The sequence below is a fragment of the Mustela putorius genome, unplaced genomic scaffold (assembly GCF_011764305.1).
Source record: "Mustela putorius furo isolate JIRA1106 unplaced genomic scaffold, ASM1176430v1.1 tig00003853_pilon_pilon_pilon, whole genome shotgun sequence".
NCBI classification, from domain to species: Eukaryota; Metazoa; Chordata; class Mammalia; order Carnivora; family Mustelidae; genus Mustela; species Mustela putorius.
Genome location: NW_025422005.1, coordinates 61,297,586 through 61,318,922, shown reverse-complemented (window position 1 = coordinate 61,318,922; position 21,337 = coordinate 61,297,586). Strand labels below are relative to the sequence as shown.

Sequence of the window (21,337 nt, the reverse complement as noted above, 5' to 3'; positions counted from 1 at the left end):
AAAATATTATCTGAGGAGTTTATTAAAAATTCAGGTTTCTGGAAATCATCCCCAGAGATTCTGATTCATTTGATATGGAATGGAACCATGGAATCTAAAATTTTATCAAGCACTGTTGGTTACTCTACTGTAGGCAGCTCTTAGCCCTTGGAGAAACATGATTCTAAGCTGGGGATAATCTTCTCCTTAGCTTCATTATTATCACTTTTGGTTAATGGGACATTTCTGTCACTTCCTCAATGGCTTCAGCACCAGACTGCCAGTCCTCTTTTCCATAAAATGCCCTACTATTATTCTTAGGAAAATTGATATCTATTTTGATGAGCCTTCTAGTACTGTCGCCAAATCCCTTTTGATCACAATCTTTAAAAGTTAGATTTCAAATTTTGGCATCATATTGAATTATTCTAACATTTCACATTTTTACTTTTGAAAACATATTAAAACATTTAATATTTTCATATTAAAACATTTAATCCTAACTTTCTTACTTTCTAACTTTTAAAAAACTATTTGATTCTTCTACTAGATAATAAAGTTTTCAGTCTTTCTATCTACCCCTATTTATCCAATCATAATAATAGAAACTTCCAATTATTCCATGCCTACTGTGTGTTAGGCCCTCACCTCAGTACTATTTTGCAAATACCTGTGAGCTTATTATTAACCTCATTTACAGATGCAAAGGAGGCTCAAAAAAATTAAGGAACATATCCAAGGTTACATAGTTTGTAAATAAAAGAAACTGGGTTTAAAACTATGTTTGCATCACTGTAAAACCATTACACTGAGTGACATAATTTTCCTACTCAATTTAGACAAAATGGTCAAGACATTTTTTCTTCTTGACTCCTCTAGACTTTCCATGGTACTAGTAGGAAGACCTCTCTCAGTAGTCAGCTGACTAGTAGGAAGACCTCTCTCAGTAGTAAGCTGACCAAATTAGAGTTCCAGCACTTACTAGTCATACGATCTTGATAAGATATTATGTCTCTAGTCCTTAGTTTATCATCCATCAGAATTCATATTTATCACACAGAGTCATGGTGAGAATTACCAAATGTCTTGTATTTGGTGGGTCTGGAATGAAAACTTGAATATAGTTAGCACAATAAATTCTGAACTATATTCTTCCTGACACTGTTTCCTGCTTCTCACCCTAATACTAATTAGTAAAAGGGAGGTAACATTAATCATATAGTGGAAATGTAGGAAAAATCAGCTATAGCAGAAGCTGTTAAAAACAATGGTCTGTTGTTGAGGGAGTATGAGAGAAACCTATATCTCAAGCCTATTGTTAAACTTAATCCTTAAAAGGATGTCCATTTAAATAAGCCTTGACATACCTGCACAGTACTTCTTAAATTAAAAAAATAAATTAATAAATGAGTTTTTGAGTTCTTGAAGTTGAGGAAAATCTCTTTAGTTTAACCACATTTCATTCAGCATATTTATCTGAGTCAATAAGAACTATAGGATTTATGATTAAATTCTACATTTGCATCTCTTCTCCAACAAAATAAATATGTATGTATAAATCTATTATACCAGTGTCAGTCAAATCTCTACAGGAATTTGAAAAGTTTTCCCATAACTGATCATGTTCAAGTACTTGCAAAAGTCAGTCCAGGATATCTCATCATGAGTATCAATACTGATTTATCATTTTGGGCCAAATTAACACAGAGGATCAACTATTTCCTAAATTATAAATTAATTACCTGAAAAAGCCTTATTAATCCACAATTTCATATAAACGATATTATACATGGATAACTTTAATTGCCAGTTACGTGAACTTTGTATATTTACTATAGCTGAAATTTAGGTGAAAAATATGTCATTTGGTCAGTGCTTCACACTTGTTTTCCAAGTAAAATAGAGGGAGTTCTTTGTCACAGGTACATTAGATAAGTAACGCAGGTAAAAGTCAACATGGCTGATTGGCCTGCATGGAAGTTTCCTCAGTCAGGCAGCTAACTTACACTGACCCTCCAAAATGCATCTAGTTTTTCAATGCCAGATTCAATTTCTCCAGAAGGTTGCTTGTGTATAGAAGGGTCCTGCCCCTCTTTTTTGAACATTTTGTGTCTTCCAAGGTTGTGACACTATGCCAGATTATTTTTCTCTTGTTATCATGAACAAAACCCACTAAAAGCTTGAAGCCGGTATTACACAGTGTTATATGATTGTTCAGGGGCAGAATCATATTCAGTTCCATTAAGGGACAGCCTCTGAATGTCGAGAGAACAGAAGGTTTGTTAAAATTGGACTTATCCTAGTAGTTCAAAAAGAACAGCATGGCCAATATTCTACCATCATTTGGGAAGAGAAATCTTGCTTTTTGTTGCTGGCATGGCTTACAAGAAAGACCTAATTCCAGGAAAGATTATTCAGATCAGCAACAGCTTGTATTCAAAAGTCAGCCCTTATACGCCTCTCTTTTTAAACTTTAGCAATGGAAGCATGTAAGTCAATTTTTTAGGGAGATATTTGCATTTTAGGGCTATATGAATGGTCAAGAAGGGCCAACCTTATATTTTAAAGCCTAACATGCCTGGTAACATCTGAGATTCTGTGGGTTGTGTTTTTAAATATACATGTATCTAAAACAAGGTAATTAATAAAGATACTTATACCAAGAAAAATTAACTCTAAGAACTTTACCTAAATATGTGCCTTAGTTCTGCAAGTTCTTTTTCTTTGATCCGCAGGTCATCTTCTAATCTTCCTATTATAATAACATAAGATTCACTGACTTTCTTCTTCCATTCATCTAGTAAAGAAAAACAAATGGGACTGATTCATAGCTGTGCTTTGCAAAATGCAGACACAGATCATAACATACAAGTAATTAAAACTCAGTTTTTTATTCTAAATTCTACAATACTTAATTTAAATTACTTATTGTGAGCTTAAAATACAGATGTTTATATCTAAAATGCAATCATATTGTAGTAATTAAGAACCCATTTGATACTGGATAATATATTTACATAAAAGAATATATTTGCCTTATTTCATTTGATTTTATTGCATTTTAATTATATCAATCTCTAGTTCCTAGACAAAAGTTTTTAGATTTCAAATACTTGGTATTTAAGATATAATTCTAAAATCTCTATATTCAGCAGTATTCCTAGGAACATTTTACCTAAAAACTAATATATATATATATTTTTTAAACACTTTATTTATTTGACAGACTGAGATCACAAGTAGGCAGAGAGGGAGGCAGAAAGAGAGAGAAGGCTCCATACTGAGCAGAGAGCCCAATGCGGGGCTCGATCCCAGGACCCTGGGATCATGACCCGAGACGAAGGCAGAGGCTTTAACCCACTGAGCCACCCAGGTGCCCCAAAACTAATATATTTTTGTAATAAATTTTCTGTTTTCTTTAAAAATCTTGCAGAGGAAAATAATTTGAGTTCAGACAATCTTCTCAACAGTTTCATATAATACATTGTCATTTCCTCCATGTAAAAATTAACAGATACTCCAATGATGTGTTATTATCTATAACTACTATTTGAAACATGTTATATTTAAGGATATAAAAATAATTACCAGTGCAAGTTTGGGTTGGTCTAGATTTATAATTTCCCATTTGTTAGAAGTTTCTTCTTTTTCCCAGTGCAGTTCCTCAGGTTACAAGATTCCAAGTTCAAGTGCAGTGACAGTCCAGTTGAAAAATACTTTGATAGTCTGGCTAAAAATAAGCTGACTGCCAAATGGAATGTCATGCAACAATGACAAAGAACAAAACAGTTTGTACTTTCAAGGGTGAAATCATAAAGGGAACTAATCAGTCTGTTTAAAACAGCTGTATCAAAAATAAATAGCAAATGTTTCAATAGGATTATTTACCTCCATCAACTGATTATCTATCCATGCAGAGCTTCATGAGACAATTAATAGGTAAATCTAGAAAGTCGTTCAGTTACATCTGAGGTTCACAAACAGCTATTAAAACTATATAGAGCTCCTTCCTAATCAGTTTCCCCTGAGTTAAAGTAATGCCAGTTGGAAAAGAGTGACTGGTGATGGAATTCCCCTCTCTATATATAAATACTAGGAACCCATACCCTCTGACATGCTACTAATAGAAATAAGTGTAAGTATTGCCTATATTAGAAGTATAAAATTATAAGAAGAAATTCTCAACAAAGACCATGATTAAATTTTACCTGTGGTGATTATGTTGAACACCATAAGAATCATAGATAAAATCTAAGACACTGATTCTACAAACGGCAATTCATAAAATAACAATGACGAGAACAATATTGTGAATAATAAAATTGAACGCTTCTTGTGTGATAGATACTAGTCTGAGTGCTTTAAATACATTTTGTCATTTATACCTCATATGTTACAAGATTCTGCAGGGTATATATATCATTCCTATATTATGGATGAGAAAATCCAATTTGCTAATAGGCGGATGAGTCTGGAATCCATTCTGGGTCTATATATTTCTGAAGTTCAAGGTAGATATTATTATTGTTAAAGTCTCCCATAATTCTTCTTTCATTCACCTTCCATTTACTTCATTGGGTTCATTTCTCTTGGCCTGCATATTTCCACTGATATAAATGAACTCAGGGCATGATGTAGGAAAAATGGAAAACATAGAAAAGTTATCTGATTTTTAACTATGTATTTCTTTTGTATAATATAATTATACCTAGAGGATATAGATTTTGATCTTGCAATTCACCTCCAGAGGATATAGTTTTAGTGTAACAGGTATGAATGTCACATTTATTATAGTTTATTATAGTTTGTCTTTTTGAAGTAAATGCTAAGGTAAATTTAGGATTCCCCACACCTTTTTCTCAGCAAAGGTAATCTATGCTCCAGAGAGTGGGCTTCCATACCTATCAGATATAGCTAGAGAAGTAGATAATCTGACTTCAAGGACATCTCTATCCACCCACAGATAAAATTTTCCTTATCTCTCTTCATCAGTATATGCGATCAAGGCTTTTGCTGTTTGTTATTCTGTGGGGGCTTCTGGTTACTTGTTCTATGCATTCTGCATTTTCCTTGTTTGAAGGCCAGTTGCACCTGCTTTCCCTTAGCACTTATGAGACACATATCTCCTCATGTCAGATAGTCTTTGCTGTCCCCAGACAGACAGCCTTTAGGCTCATTGGCCTAGGCACCTGACTTCCTCAATGCTTGGTATTGAAGACCAAGTATTTAGTATAGTCCTGAACGTCATACTGGGTAGTCTTCTTTAAGAAACTTGTGGTGTAGCCTTGGGAAATAGTGCACAAGCTCGCCCTTCTTTCAGAATTCCCTAAAACAATCCATGGTTTCCATATTGTGAATCCAGAGGGTCAGATATGGGAAGCAGAACTGCAGACCTTAAGAACACCTAATCTATTTTTTCTGATCTTTTTTTTCTTTCTCTATCTCAAGTCTTACACCAGTATGTGTGTGCATGTGTATATGTTTACTGCCTATACCAACTGAAGGAAAACCTAGTTATTAGATTATTTTGCATTATTTTTCAATTTCCTATTTATAATACAAATTTGATGCATTAATTTTTAGGACTTTTCCTTTTGATTTTCAAAAATAGTTTTATTCTTTCAGAAAGGCTGGTTCTTACAAATGAAAGCTTTGATTTTCAAAAGCTACAATTTGTGCTATTAGTTTATAAATCCAATCAGCAACTCAACTGAATCTTGTTATATTCTGAAGCAATAAATTTTGTCCCCTCCCCCCTAAAAAGGTAGGATAACAGCATAAAAATTTGGGAAATGGTAACCCCAATACATAAAATATTCAATGTTATTAAGCTATAACAATTCTCTACTTTCAGAGGAACAAAATTTACAAGCCACTTCTAAGAATATGAGTTTAGGTCATGGGTTAAGGGCAGTGGAGTAATCCTCCTGCATGCCTTCTGGAAGGTGAAGAAAAGGCTGGAATAAGCAAATGACCCAGGATAATATCTTTCACTTTTCTTTCCTAAGGGATGTAGGAGGGAATCCACATGGAATCAGGAAATATTCTCCTCACTACTGAATATATTTCTGTAAAAATTACTTCTTTCTATGTTGAGTTGGCCAAATGCTCTAGATTGAATCCTACTCTTCACCGTTCTGGACTGCCAAAAGTTCAAAAAGCATGTTATTTCATATATTATCAAAAACACAACCTAATTACAAAAATGGCAAACTTCTCAAACTTTAGTGGGTGTAGATGCCACCTAAGGATCTATGAAAAAAAAAAAAAAAGAGAGAGAGAGAGGGTTACATCCCTAGAAATTCTTATTCATTAAGATCAGTACTAGGGCCAAGGAATCTGAATTTCAACATGAATGCTTAGTGATTCTAATCACTCAGGTAAATGCTACCCAAGGCATACTTTGAAGAGCACCATTTTAAGGTTGCTTAAAATGGACTGCCTACTTATCTGAAGGTTTTCGTGTCTTTGAATTCAATGTAAGAGAAGAGAGAATAAAACACTGTAGTAAAGAAAAAAAGAAGATTGTTTAGATTCTCAGAGTTTTATTCTATGGAAATCACTAGGGCAATAGATGATTTGGCTATATGGCATTCTGGAAAAGGCAAAACTATGAAGACATTGAAAAGATCAGTGGTTGTTGCAGGAACAGGGAAGGGAGAGGAATTAATAGGTGGAGAACAAGAATTCTTTAAGGTAGTGAAATTATTCTGTATGATAATGTAATGGTAAATACTTGGCATTATGCATTTAGAAAAACTCATAGAACTATAAATCACAAATGTTAACCACGGACTTTAGTTAATAATAACATATCATTATTGGTTCATCAATGGTAACCAAAGTACCACAATAATTTAAGATGCCAATAATAGAGGAGACTGAGGAGGGTGGTAATAAAGAGTATATGTGAACTTTCTGTACTTTCTGTTCAATTTTTCTGTAAATGTAAAACTTTTAGTAGAAAAGTCTAACAATTTTTAAAAATTAAGGAAAAATATAAAATAAATAAGACCTAAAATAGTAATTTCTTAACAAGATCATTTGAGCTTGTCAAGGAATATTTATAACTTATAAGGAAAAGCCTTCTCAAAGGAATATATGACTCATAGTAAGCAATTTTTCTTTCATACTTTTTTTTTTCATTCAAAATGTCAGGGGAGATTTAGTAAATACCTTAGTTCTTCAACTATTCCTTTTTGACCAACCTCCATGTTCTACTGAATTGCCTAAATATAATGTTAATGTCTCCATCTTTTCAAATGATTTATCAGACCACTTCAGCACATACATAGATATGTTCTAATACTCTTTCAATAAGCCTATTTACATTCTTTCTGAATTCCTTTATTTTGGGTTCATATTATTTATTTATCCTATCTACACTTGTGCATCTGCTATTTATATTTCATACAAGTCTCTTTATAAATATTTAAAAGGATGATCTCAAGATGAAAAATATAAAAACTGACCTTGACACTTCTACCTTTATGATTCCAACAGATAAATTATAAAGAAACATGGATCCCATGAAATCAAACTGATGCCCTTGGAACAATTCTTAACAAATTTAGGAATATGAGTTTATTTACACTTAAAACCTAAATTGTTCTTTCACTGTATATGAGTTCTTATTAATATGTTCCCAAAGTTTAGGGAAGCTTAGATTGTTGATGTATTATATCTGGTTGATAAGCAATTAAGAGAATTATTGCTTTAAACATAGAATTACTAATTGGTATATATCTAGGCTTTTTCCTTGTGTTTAATAAACATAAAATTCCTCCTATTAAAACAAATTTTTTAAAAAATATTTTATTCATTTATTTGACAGAAAGAGAGAAAGCAGGGGGAATGGTAGGCAGAGGGAAAGGGAGAAGCAGGTTCCCTGCAGAGCAGGAGGAGCCTGCTGTGAGGCTTGATCCCTGGACCCCAGACCATGACCTGAGCTGAAACGAGTCATTTAACCAACTGAGCCACTCAGGCACCCTAAACACAAACTTCTAAAGGAAATTTGTGTATTGTCTAAGATAAAATTATTCAATTAAAAATTATTTGATCAATTTCCTTTTAAGCATAAATTTCCACATTTAAAGAAGTATAATTTGTAAGATTCTTATTAAGCAAGTTTCCTTTCTTTTCCACTAGAATACCTGAAGTATGTTGGATGGAGCTATAAATTACCATTATGAATCTGAACATTACTGAGGTAATATTTCAATTAATTCTTTAAAATGAATAGGACTTGACAATATATAAGAATGAAAATAAAGGTAAAAAATCAATTTTGCAGTAATTTAAACAGGTGTTCTCAGTATCCCAAGATGTGAGGATATATTAAAGAAAGAAAAAAAGTATATTGCTATTTTTGTTTCCTATATACTATGACTATAAATGCAAAAATCTTAATTTTTCCTTTGCCTTCCTTTGTTGGGGTAAACATGAAGTAAAGTTTATTAAAGAATCTAAATAAACAGAAATGAGTCACATCTCTGTCACTGGCTAAAACTTTTTTTTTCCAAATTGATGGGGCTTCTTTCAATTGTCCGTTCTGCTCTTTATTGGTGGATTGATTCATCTATTTGCTCAGTAAGCATGTATTATCCCATGTAGTCCAAAGTACATGGTATAATGGGGGCCAGGGAGAGACACATACACAGGCAATTTCAATAAAACATTTGTCCTATGATAGATATATAAATGATTGGTAATGAGAAGGTACATATAATAAAGCCTAGATTCCACTTAGAAAAAACTATAATTAAAACCATCAGGATAATATAAACTTCATGACACAAGCCATTTCTACTTTCCTTTTATCCTTCTTTCTCCCTTCCCGAGTCAGCTGGCCTGCTAAGAAAATAACACTATGTCATAATTAATAGTTCCATTAATAAGTTATTGTCTTTAGGCATAACACTTCCATGCCTGGGATTTGTCATTTAAAAGTCAAACAAATAATCTCTGGCCATACCACTCTGAATGCACCTGATCTCTTCTGAAAATCAAACAAATAAACAAAGAATAAAAAGGGGAAGAGGGAAACAAATACAGTTCTACTTACATTGAGTTTTCTTGTTACTTAGCAATTATCCACTTGGGGCTATTCCTAAAAAATGAACAGAAAGCTAATTTAATGTAGGTTGAGCAAATTACTTACAGGTTCAAAAAGTGGATTTAAAAAACATGTGGTTGTTAGAAAGCCTGCAGAGTGATTCCATATGACCAGTTCTTTGCTTAGTCCCTCTAAGCAGAAACAATCTCAGTAAGTAGTCTGTCCAAGCACAGTTAATCATTATTTCTTATTATATCTCGTCCTGTATCTTTTTAGTGGAAGAATGGTGATAAGAGTTATCATGCTATACACTTGCATGCCATCCTCCTGCAGTCCTATATCATACAGTGCCAAAAATGGCATCAGTCTTTGGCATGTACTCAGAAGTTCATGATCCCCCTTCTGTTCACATAGCCCAGCTCAGCATCCCGCCAATTAGAACTGACACTGACTCAACTTAACATTTTCTATCCATTTTATACCCTAGTTGTGGAACTAGACTGGGTCCCTTCACAGCTGAAATTTCATGTACATATAATCTTGAATGTCCTGAAGAAAAATTAAAAAGGATTTCTATGGTTAAGTTAGTGCGAAACTGTTGGGGATACAAAAGAGTCAATTTGGGGGCACTTGGGCTTCTCAGTCAGTTAAGGGTCTGCCTTCAGCTCAGGTCATGATCCCTGGAACCCTACCAAGGGCTCCCTGCTCAGCAGGGAGTCTGCTTCTCCTTCTGCTTCTGCCCCTAATTCTCACTCATATTCTGTTTCTCATTCTGCTCTCTCTCTCAAATAAATACATAAAATATATAAAAAATAAAATAAAAAATCAATTTTTACTCACAGTTCTGTTAATGGATTAATCCATTTGGTGGGGTGAATCAACGGAAAGCACAGTTTATAGGGCCACACAGCTTTGATTTCTTGTTGTAGACATTATTCTCCCTGAAGATAATTATTAGGGGACTTGTTATAGCAAAGTAATATTAGAGTACATCCTAATGTCAGCACACTTTTGATAATAAACACAAGTTTCCAATTTTATATAGTCAATATATGTCATAATAAGTTTGTGTCTTATTTTACTGGTATCCAAATAATATACCCTTCCCACTTGATATTCAAATTTAATAATCTAAGTGTGTGTGTGTATATATATATGTATATATATATATATATGTATATATCATTATTTTTATATATTTTAAGTGTGTGTGTGTATATGTATATGTATATTTTACATATGTATATATACATATATACACACACACAAAAAATATACAAAAATTACAAAATATACAAAAATTAATGATTTCAATTAGAATTTATGAACAAATTACATGTTTTCTTTACAATTTTACTCCTTTTCTTAAAATGGATTATCAAGAGTAGACCATAATTGTTGCGAATTTCAAGATGATTTGTTTTCATGGAGAGTCATTTTCAGAAGTTAACATTGCATTTAACTGCATTTAAAGTAAGTGTGTATTGTAGTTTCCCTAGTCTGGTAATATGGAGAGTGACTGCCTCTACTGTTTTTGCCCATACCACTCATGAAAAATCATATTAAGAATTCAACTGAGATGTTAGCACCTCTGAGGAGCCTTTATAATTCCATAAACTATTTAGACCACCTTTTCCTTGATGTTCTCACTCTATCTAGTTCTCTGATTTGCCTCTTGACTCCATAATTATGGTCACTTGAGGTCTATGCCAATGTTAAAAAATGTGAACTAGACTTAGCTAAGTTTAAAAACCTTTAAAAACTGTCCTCAATGGAAGAGATTCATGTTTGGAATTACAACGTGGTAGAAACTGTTAGAAGCACCTCCTTCCTCCCCAAGGATTCCCCACTTTCCCCACAGTACAAACCCTACCATTTAAGATCAACACCTTTTGAGAGCTAAAATAATTGATGCAGACACTTCTAACTTGGGTGTCTCTGATGCCTAGGTTTATTAAGTCATGGCAGAATATACTGGAGTTAAATTCCAAATCTCGAGTCTAATTGTTAAAGTTGGCTTACTATATGATTACCATTTCCTAACTGCTGTCCAGAGTTGCCCAAGTTGAGGTCTGGATCTGATTAAACAAATAGTAACCTAAACTTGTTCCCTTTTTTACTATTCATATATGCAGCCAGAGAAGTGATGGAGTCTGTGGGGAAGGGTCACAAGGCATTTGGAATTTGTGAGGGTTTTAGGCATATCAGAATAAGAGATAAATGCATGCCATCAATTGAGGTTTAACAAATTAATTCTATCATCATCTCTCTGAAACTTTCATTTCCCATGATGCTGAAAACCAACTTATTTAGGTACATAGTAGTTAACTTGTTAGCTAATCACAATAGTTATCTACAGATCCTCTAAAGACCACACTATCTCTCTTTGAACTATTCCATAATTCTCATTTCTTCTACTGAGTCTGGACCTGCATTAATCTGCAAAACACCTAAAGATAATATATTGGGGCTGCATCCTTTAAAGTTATTAGAGGCAGCTGTTATACCTGTTCCTTTCTGATGACCAAGTACCTTTTTATTTGGCCAGTATGTACAATTCCATATGTGTGTAAATAGTATATATACATAAGTATGCATACATTACATACATAGGTACACTATATATGTATATACATTATATCTATCACACATATATACATATCTACCTATCTATCTGGTCCAATAACAGCAGGAAAATAAAACAAACTGACTCTACAAAGTAGATTCTGATGCTGTCAAATGGATGGTGCAGAAAACCACATACTATACAACTTCAGAAAAGGAAAGGGTTACACTGGGCTGGCTGTAGAAGTTTTTTGGGCATGGCATGACTTGAAATAGGTCTTGCTGCTTGAGAAGCTTTAAAAATCTTGGAACAGAAATGACTATTTTAAGTTTGAACATATGATAAAATGAGAACTTGAACACAATTTAAATCATATCACTTTAGAGGATTCAGAGAAATTATTAAGATAGTGTTCATTAAAATGTCTATTATTGCTTATACAATAAAACAAATTAAACAAAACTGATGAGATCAAAGTAACTTAAACTTCAATTTGGATTCTTTTTTTTTTTTTGAGACAAATAATTGATGAGATTAAGTTAGGACAAGTCATAAATAGCAAATGGCAAACAAATCACATAAAGTGGCGGCAACAGGAGGAAACAGAAGGAGGAAAAATAGCAAGAGTTTCAAAAGGAATAAAAAAGCAAACTAACATTGCTTGGAAAAACTAAAAAACCCCCGTAATTATCAAAGGAGAGAAGCACTTGGGGAAGTAGTAGTGTTCTATCAGTGAGAGGGCTATGCAAATTATATATGAACTCATGGTATATTATGTCAAGAAACATACTAAGGAAAGTGAGTGGTTTAGACAGAAGCATCATGTTACAAAGAGGATCATAAAAGTTTTTAACATAAGTCTACTGAAATTACATTTGAAATGCAGTGTTCAATGCAGGACACCTACCTCATTATTATAGAAGAAAGATCATAGAAAAGAACTTTTTCTCGGATATGCAGTAAGGGGTTATGAAATATATTTATCCTAGCTAAAGGGAATGACTGAACATATTTTCTAAGTGCTCCTTTAATCCATTAAATTTTCCTAGATATCATAATTAAAATAGGCAGCATATTATCATCCATTTAGATGGTGTTTTATTTGTTTGCTTTTGTTTTAATTTGACAAAGGCTTTCCAGGGGTCCCTGGGAGGCTCAGTCAGTTAGTGTCTGCCTTTGGCTTGTGTCATGATCCCAGGGTCCTGGGATTGAGCCCTGCCATGGAGTCATGTCAGGGCTCTTTGCTTAGTGGGGAGTCTGCTTCTTTCTCTCCCTCTGCCTGCTCTCCCCCTGCTTGTGCACCCTTTCTCTCTCTGTCAAATAAATAAATAAAAATCTTTAAAAAAAAAAAAGAAAAAGGCTTTCTAGTAAAGTTTTATCAATCCATTCCAGATTCACACGGACCAGTGGCCCCTAGTGTTTGTATATCTTGACTTTTGGCTTAATGCAGATCACAATGAGTTAACAGTAGAGCTAGGAACCAAACTAAAGCACTGTCCAATTTTTATACTTTGCCCTGTGTTGAGCTTTATGCTTAACTAGAAAATTATGTTCTGTTTTTATTCACTGGAAAACTTTGAAGATGATTTCATTGCTTTAGCTAATGTCTGATTATGGGCTATAAAATATGCATTTATGTAAGTATTTTTGTTGTTACTGTTATTTTTTCTAGCAAGAGCCATGAAAGAAAAGGTTTATGCAGTGTAGCTAACTACATAAACACATTCTTTTTGCTCTTTAAATCAGATTGATATAATAATGTTGTATGTGGTGTCATTTCTATATCAATAAAAAAGCCACCTGCATACTGAATTTTTAGTTCAGCACAGATGATGATAAAGTCTTGTAAAGACAAAAGGTAGCTATTCATGTCTAAACAAAAACATTTCCCAGAAATATGTGTTTAAAGAGAATATAAAATATAGGATTAAACACTAAAGTTTTGAAATCTATTTTTTGAAGTTCAGAGTAAATAAACTCCTGTGAAATATCCATATTATGTTAATATGCTTGTGAGCTTTCTCTTTTCCAGTTCTCTCATTTCAGTTCTTCAGTGTTGTTCTTTGTACACTACTTATGGTTAGGCAAAGTTATCACATGGACCACCACCCTCCTTTAATTTATAGTGTTTTACTAAGAAGTGATCTGTGGGAAGACATTGGATTTTTATTTTTTTATTTTAAAAAAATTTGTTTGCTTTCTTACTCCTTCCTGTCAAAAAGTCAAATTTGTCATTTGGTAACCAAATACTGGAATAATTACCCCCACTTCTCTCTCTCTCTCTCACACACACACATGCACACACACATACACACACACATACACACATAACTATACTACCTTCTCTACTCTCTGGGATAATTGACTCTCCTTAATTTATGAAAGGTACATGAAAATTTTTATGAAGGACTATAAATTAACCTAAACTTTGGGTATTTCCCCAAGCAGCTCCTTCTTACACACACTACACTTCAGACCGGGCTTCTTTTAGAGCCTCTCCTATCAGTCTTCACTAATGCTATTTCCACTGTTTACTCTTTCTCCTTCTGTCCACCTCAAAAACAAACAAAAAACCCCATAAGCATGTCAATTTTTATTATTCCTTCAGATCCTGGTATAAATTTTACTTTCTTGAGAGGCCTGTCCTGATCATGTACCTTTTGTTAGTCCCTTATGCTGACTGTCCTTCAGGACACCTGGCAGTTTGTTTATTATAGCTCTAGTCACAAGTTACTACCATTACTTTTTTTTCCCCTGCCTTGTCATTTGCTAGACTAAAAAACCCTGAGAGCAATGAAAAATGCCCTACTATCTAGAAAAGGACCTGACACATAATTAACATTCAATATATATTTGATAATTTGAAGTTAGAGAAGTGGTCTATATTATTTGTTATAAACAATAATCTTATCCCTGAAGAAATATATACCCATTTCCTATTTCAAGGCACATACACTGAACAAAACCTTTTGTCTGCTTATGCATATTTTTTAATCTCTTCAACAAATATTTATTGAAATTCTATATGGTGAGCCTTATATGAGGTGTTGAAGTGGTGAACCAGACAGAAAAGGTTCCTGCTGGTGGCTGTGTTCAATTCCAGTGAAGGAAAAAGAGCAAAACAAATTAACAGATAAATAAATCCAAGCAGTAATCATGGTTACAAATAAAATAAAACAGAGCAAATGAATAGAAAATGGGGCTGTGTGTAGGTAAATAATTCTTTTTTTTTTAATTTTTGTTTTTTTAATTTCTTTTCAGTGTTCCAGGATTCATTGTTTATGCACTACACCCAGTGCTCCATGCAATACGTGCCCTCCATAATACCAGGCTCACCCAACCTCCAACCCCCCCTCCCCTCCAAAACCCTCAGTTTCTCAGAGTCCACAGTCTCTCATGGTTCGTCTCCCCCTCCAATTTCCCCCAAATCACTTCTCCTCTTATGCATATTTTGGCTTCCTCTGTAACAGATTTAAAGTGGTTTATCTCTATAGCAGGCATTATGCTAGGTGTTGGGTTGTCTACCTTGTTATATATGGCTTCTTTAATGTGGACTTTAAAGGGATTAAGGTCTAGATGTTTACCTTATCCTGATTTTTTTTTCTCCCCAAATTTAGCATTTCCTTGTTCATTCCATTCCATGACCATAACATTCATTATAAAGATATACCATCTACTGGTACCCTCCCCTCTGCTAACATACCATGCCCTGGTATGCCACTGATAAAAATACAACATTGCTAGCAAAAAATTTAATAATACGTCAACAGAATAAAGACATAATTTATGCATCATATAAATGATAATAGAAGACTGATATTTAGATGCTAAATATTAAAAATATTGATGAACTAAAATAATATAAGAGCAAACATAGTCATTTTAGGGAAAATCTTGGACCCAAAAATATAGCTGGAATGTGGAATAAATTTTTGTCTTGTGTAAGTTGGAAAACCACACATATTTGCTCTTAGGTTCCAAAGAATCAGAAGGTCTCCCAAGGCACCCATGGATTGGAGATTCTTAGATGGGATCTTGGATATATTAAGCAGAACTTCCCCCAAAACTTCTTTATTCTTCAGATTATGGATCAACCAGAAGTAAATCTGTTATTCTTTACTCCAGACTAAAGGAATGGTATAATAGGTTCCTTTGGTATTAAGCAAAGCAGGAGAAATGAAAAAGTAAGTAAAACAAGATACCTGAGAAATTATGGCCATAAATACACTCACTACAGATTTGCCCTCTGGATATGCAAAGCCTGGTAGGCTACAAACCCAAGGTGAATTTCTATAAAACTGTTCTCAACTGGTAATGCCTCTCCAGTCTCCTGACAGAAGCAAATGCCAATGTTCGAGGAAGGTCCTTTCATTTTAGGCCATAGAGAACTCGTGCAGATACTTTAACAAGGACAATGAGCAGCAAATAATCAAAGTTAATCAGACATACAAGAAAGCATGGCAACATGAGCTGAAAAATCAGGTTCAGAAGCAGATCCTCACTAATTTCTGATAGTAGTACTATCAAATACAGTTTATAAAACAACTGTGCTTGTTTACCATAGTTAAAGGGAAAAAGAGCAAGAATGAGAGAGAAATAACAATGAAATAACAATGAAAAATGTATCTCTAGAGAACAGGAAGCTCTAAAAAGAGAAAAGAAGATTTCAATGAAAAAAATACTCTGAATTGAAAAATAAGAAAAAAAATCAGGAAGTTCTCATTTCATCTTTCCCAAAATATTTTTAAGAAACAATGATTAAATTATGTTTTTATGTCTAATTAACATCTGGAATTTCAACCTGAAAAGAAAAACAAAATATATGCACCCTCAAAAAATACTGATCAACTTAATAATAAATGGCAACAGTTTTATTGTGTTATACATTTGAAGTTTTAGAGACCTAGCAAATTAGTTTTTAAAAAAAAATTCATAAAGCTTAGCTCTCTTCTTTACCAATGCCAGCTATTATTGTTTTGTTTTTTGTTTCTTTTTCTTTCTTTCTTTTTTTTTTTTTTTTAAGATTTTATTTGACAGAGAGGCAGGTAGCCAGAGAAGGAACACAAGCAGGGGGAGTGAGAGAGGTAGAAGCAGGCTTCCCATGGAGCAGGGAGCCCGATATGGGGCTCTATCCCAGACCCTAGGATCATGACCTGAGCCAAAGGCAGATGCTTAACAACTGAGCCACTCAATCGCTCCACTGGCTATTCCTGTTTACAACTCCTTATTTCAGATTCCGAATATTTCAGAGACTATTGGGAAGTAACTATATTTATTTTGTCTTAGTAATTTTCAAATACACATGGACTCAAAGCTCAATCCAAAATATGGTTAGCATTAGACACCTGTTATTTCTTGATTCCTTTCTGAAACAAACATTAGAAGTCCTTACTATGATGATGGTGTATTTTGTGTACTTCTTGGAATAAATAATGCACAGGAATCATTCAAATGCATATTCAGTGGGAAGCCATCTGGCTCCATGTGAATTTATGAATATTTTAGCTTGCTCAGCTAGTCAAAAGTAAAATCTGGCACTTGGGATTATCATGTAGATTTGTGACATATATTATAAAAATTTGCTTCTATAAATAAATGATTGACACATTTACTAAAGCATAGTTTCTTTCTTTCATCATGGATTGAGTCCACTTAAACTATGTATGATATTGCATGCTTGGAAGTTTGGAAGTCATCATAATTCAACTTGTATTAGAACATACAATGTTTTATTAAAATAGTTGCATATAAAAAGAATCTTGGCACTGAGTTAGACTTCATAGTTTACTGTAGTGAACACTATGAAGCGGCACCCAAATTTTTTTTCCAATAAAGGGCTTATTACCCAGCTACTGGGAATGCTGTCAGTAGAGAGCTTTCAGCCATCAGCTCCATTCACAGACTGCCTCAGCCATGGAGATCTATCTTGCCCAAGATATTCCTTTCCAAGATGTCCATATCTAATGATGATTGATGTGCAGTATAAACTGTGGCTACTCAGGGCCAACTTCAGATACCACTAAAGTGTCATTCAAGAGCCAGAATCCCTCTTGGCATGCGCCTGTCAAGACTATCATTGGACCTGTATCACAGTTTGACTTCTCCCTTATGTTCAATCCTACTCTGTTACCTCCTTGTACAATTATTAGTCCCAGACTCACTAGTTAAGATATATGCTGCACTCTAAAATTCCATCTCAGATTCTGCTTTCCAGGAAACTCAACCAGCTCTCATTATCTAAACCTACCTCTTACTAAATAGATAAATAAATAAATAAATAGAATAAAAAATTCTTGGAAAAACTCTTGGTAAACTGTCTTCCAGTCACTTTGCTTAAACACTTCTGGTATGAGGCATCTCATTTTTTCAGAAGGCAACCCACTGTATTATTGGGCAAAATTATTTCTAACATTGTATAAAATGTTTTCTTCTTTGTAACATCTGTAACAATATAAAATCAACTTCATAACTCTGCTGATTTAATCAGTAATAGATTAAATGATATTCTGATGTATGTTCACAATTTATAGAATTATATTTTTATATTTTTGAGAATTATACTTTGATAATTAGAAATATAGATTTGAGACTTGATAGCACATAGATGATATGAGAATGGATGACATCCCACAGGAGTGAATGTGGACAGAGAAATGTAAATACAAAGACCTGTGACTTTTCAGTGATATGAGGTAAAAATTATGATAAGGAATGAGTTAAGGAGATTTGAATAGTGACAAATAAATTGGGAAAAAAACAGTAGTATGGGGTTTCTTAAAGCCAAAGATGAATGCATTTCAAAGAAGGAATGATCAATTGAGACAAATGTTGTTAAAGATGAATAAAGATGAAAAGTACGAGGTACTAGATTTATCAAAATAGAAAACACTGGGAAACCTCAGAACAAGTTCAATGAAGTGGGAGTAGGGAGAGAAAGACTGAGCTGGGTTGAAGACTAAATGGGAGCAGACATTGGAGAATGGAAGTGCAGATAATTTAATCTAAAATTTATATTGTATAAGGGAGCAAAGAAATGAATAGCTGAAGGAAATGGAGTCAAGAAATAACTTTTTAAAAATTTATTTATTTATTTATTTATTTGTCAGAGAGAGAGAGAGCGCACGACAGAGAGAGGTACAGGGAGAAGCAGGCTCTCTGCTGAGCAAGAAGACCAAAGCAAGACTCAATCCCAGGGTCCTGGGATCGTGACCTGAGCTGAAGGCAGACACTTAACTGAGCCACCCAGGTACCCTGAGAAAGAAAATTTTAATTAGAGGAAAAAAACCAGTATATTTGTGTCCTGATGAAAATGATCCATTAGAGAAGGAAAGCTGTTGAAACTAGATCAAGAGTTAACAGATCATTACTGCAGTGGTATCCTATTCATAAGAATGTAAAGTTACAAAGAAAGCATCACATTTCAATGTGGATTTCTAAATGATGGTGTTTTTAAAAACAAAATGTATGCTCATTTGAGGTTAGACAACCTTAGAAATAATACATACCCAGAACCCATTTCAAAAGTTGTACTTTCCCTGGAGTGAGAAGAATACTGCCGCAAGGACAGAGACAGATTGCAGAGCCTTATGGAGAAGCACGCTATCATCATGAGTAGGCAATAAAACTGCTTCAAGTTCAGTTGGTAAGAGTGAGTGATCTTAGTTTCTATACACAAAAACTCTCTTCATAGATCCTATTCATAGTGTTAAGTTCAACCTCCTTCCCAAACCATAGGAATCACTATTCAGTAATACTCAGCAGAGGCTATTACTCTGAAAAGGGTTGTAGTAATAAGTGGTCAGTCACTAGTAACAGGGATGATTTTTGGTTGTACTCGTTTCCTTTATGCCCAAATTTCAAAGTTAAAGAAAACATCTGTACAACAGAGATAAATATATATTTATATCTTTAAAGTTCTAATGAAAGTGGATCTTGGTTATGAAAGGTCCTTGGGTTCTCTGATGCTTCTTGATGTGGCCGGTTAGGTATATATCCACGTAGGGTTTGAAATACCCACCTAGAGTTTTCTCTGGAGAGAGTCGAACTGAACAACCCCTAGAATGAGGATTTAAGTTCCCAGAGATAATCTAGCTGATGTGTGTGTATACATAGTGGTACATGTATCACTCCATGTATACACTCCATGTATACATGGAGGAGAGAGAGTTGTCAGACATAATTTTAGATTCAGACATAATTTTAGATTCAATTCAGACATTATTTGTCAGACATAATTTTAGATTCAATAAAGTGACCAGTAAAAAAATTCTTGGTAATGAGGACACTAAAGGACTTCTAAGAACAAGAATAGTTATTGTTTAATTTGCTGTTTTCATTGGTCTAATATATATCCTTCATCAGTGATAGCAATCATCACTGCTATTATTTGGAGATACTTGTGTGCTTGTGTGAGAAGGGCTTTTTTTTTTTTTTTTTTTCTGGAGTGGGATGAAGTAGTAGCTATGGGAAAAGATAGAAAGTCTGAGACTTACAATGACTCAAAGAGTGAAAAACAGGCAGTCAACTCATTGAATTGTGAGAAACTCACATGTAAGCCCACACGGAACTAAATCAACAGAAGTGGAAGCTTAAAGAAAAAAGTGACCATGAAAATATATGCTTTCTAGGAATTCACAGATATTTAGAAGAATTTTAGACCACTATGAGGCTAATAATGGAGGTTGAGTTAATGTTGCCTATATCTAAAGGGGGAAAAATTCCAGCTGCTATCTGATTACATAGAGTAAATATGGAAAAGGGGTGTGTGTGTGTGTTTGTGCACGCGCGCGCGCGTGCTGAAGAGCTTGCAGACTATTACCAAGCAAAATTCCACAGAAAAAGAAGTACAGAATGTTAAGGAGTAGGATGATTTGCCATCCTGAACAGCAATCTTTAGGAAAGCAAAATAGGATGTAAATACAGATTAAAACAATGCAGCAAGGTTGACATGACCATAATATTCCTTGTCCTTTCAATGCCCAGTAAACTCAATGCCAATCTTTTAAAATATTTTTCTTTTTCAGTCTCTCTGAAACTTCACCTTCATGCACAATTATAAAAATGAGATGATAGTTTCTGATTATTGCACATAAAAAAGGTGTTGTACTGCATTAGCCTAGGTAATAATAGTATATGGTAGTTTTCATAAGATCTGGGAAAAGTGAATGCATTTTGGCTATGTTTTCAATGTGTAGACTTCACTTAATGAAGAACTGGATGGAAAGGTGGAAGGAAAGTATGTGAGGAATCATGGATGACTTCCAGGTTTTTGCCTTGAGCAATTTGGTGGATGATTAGAACATTTATCTAGATAGAAAAGACCAGGAGTATTGACAGAGGAAGACAAAAGCACTTTAAACAGAGATGCGTACTGGACTGTTTTCAGTGAGGGAGAAGAGACACAGCAGGCAGGTACGTATACGAAACTAGAACTCAGTGTTGAATATATTATGGCCAGTCGAGACAACTTCAAAACTGCTATAAATGAAACATACAAAATAGACTGTATCTTGATGAAATTATATGACTAAAATAAGGTTTATTTTGTTGTTGCTTATTTCTTTATTTTTATGTTCGTGAAATTACAGCATGTTTGCAGTCTAGATATGGAGAGATACAGACCGCAGATACAGGAAACACAGATAATTTGGTAACTTGCTCCTTCTGTACTGAACTCATGGCAAATGTTTCTATTGTATTTAAACATTAGTAACAAGTAAAAAAGAATTTCTCCAAAA

The 21,337-nt window shown here is 33.9% G+C and overlaps 1 protein-coding gene across 4 annotated transcripts in view; it reads right to left on the bottom strand.

The window, feature by feature from the left end:
* The window catches only part of LOC101680385 (serine/threonine-protein kinase TNNI3K), a 329,700-nt gene extending 325,592 nt beyond the window's left edge, over nt 1–4,108 (bottom strand). For 2 of the 4 annotated variants that reach the window (XM_045064725.1, XM_045064724.1), the window contains exons 1-2: nt 3,568–4,108; nt 2,668–2,776 (exon numbers count right to left, since the gene is read on the bottom strand). In XM_045064725.1, the coding sequence (XP_044920660.1) occupies nt 2,668–2,776; nt 3,568–3,607 (149 nt within the window). In that variant the 5' untranslated portion in view covers nt 3,608–4,108. The remainder of the gene's footprint in view (nt 1–2,667; nt 2,777–3,567) is intronic. The other 2 variants (XM_045064723.1, XM_004758186.3) reach the window with 2 other exon arrangements.
* Between the last annotated feature and the right edge of the window lie 17,229 nt (nt 4,109–21,337).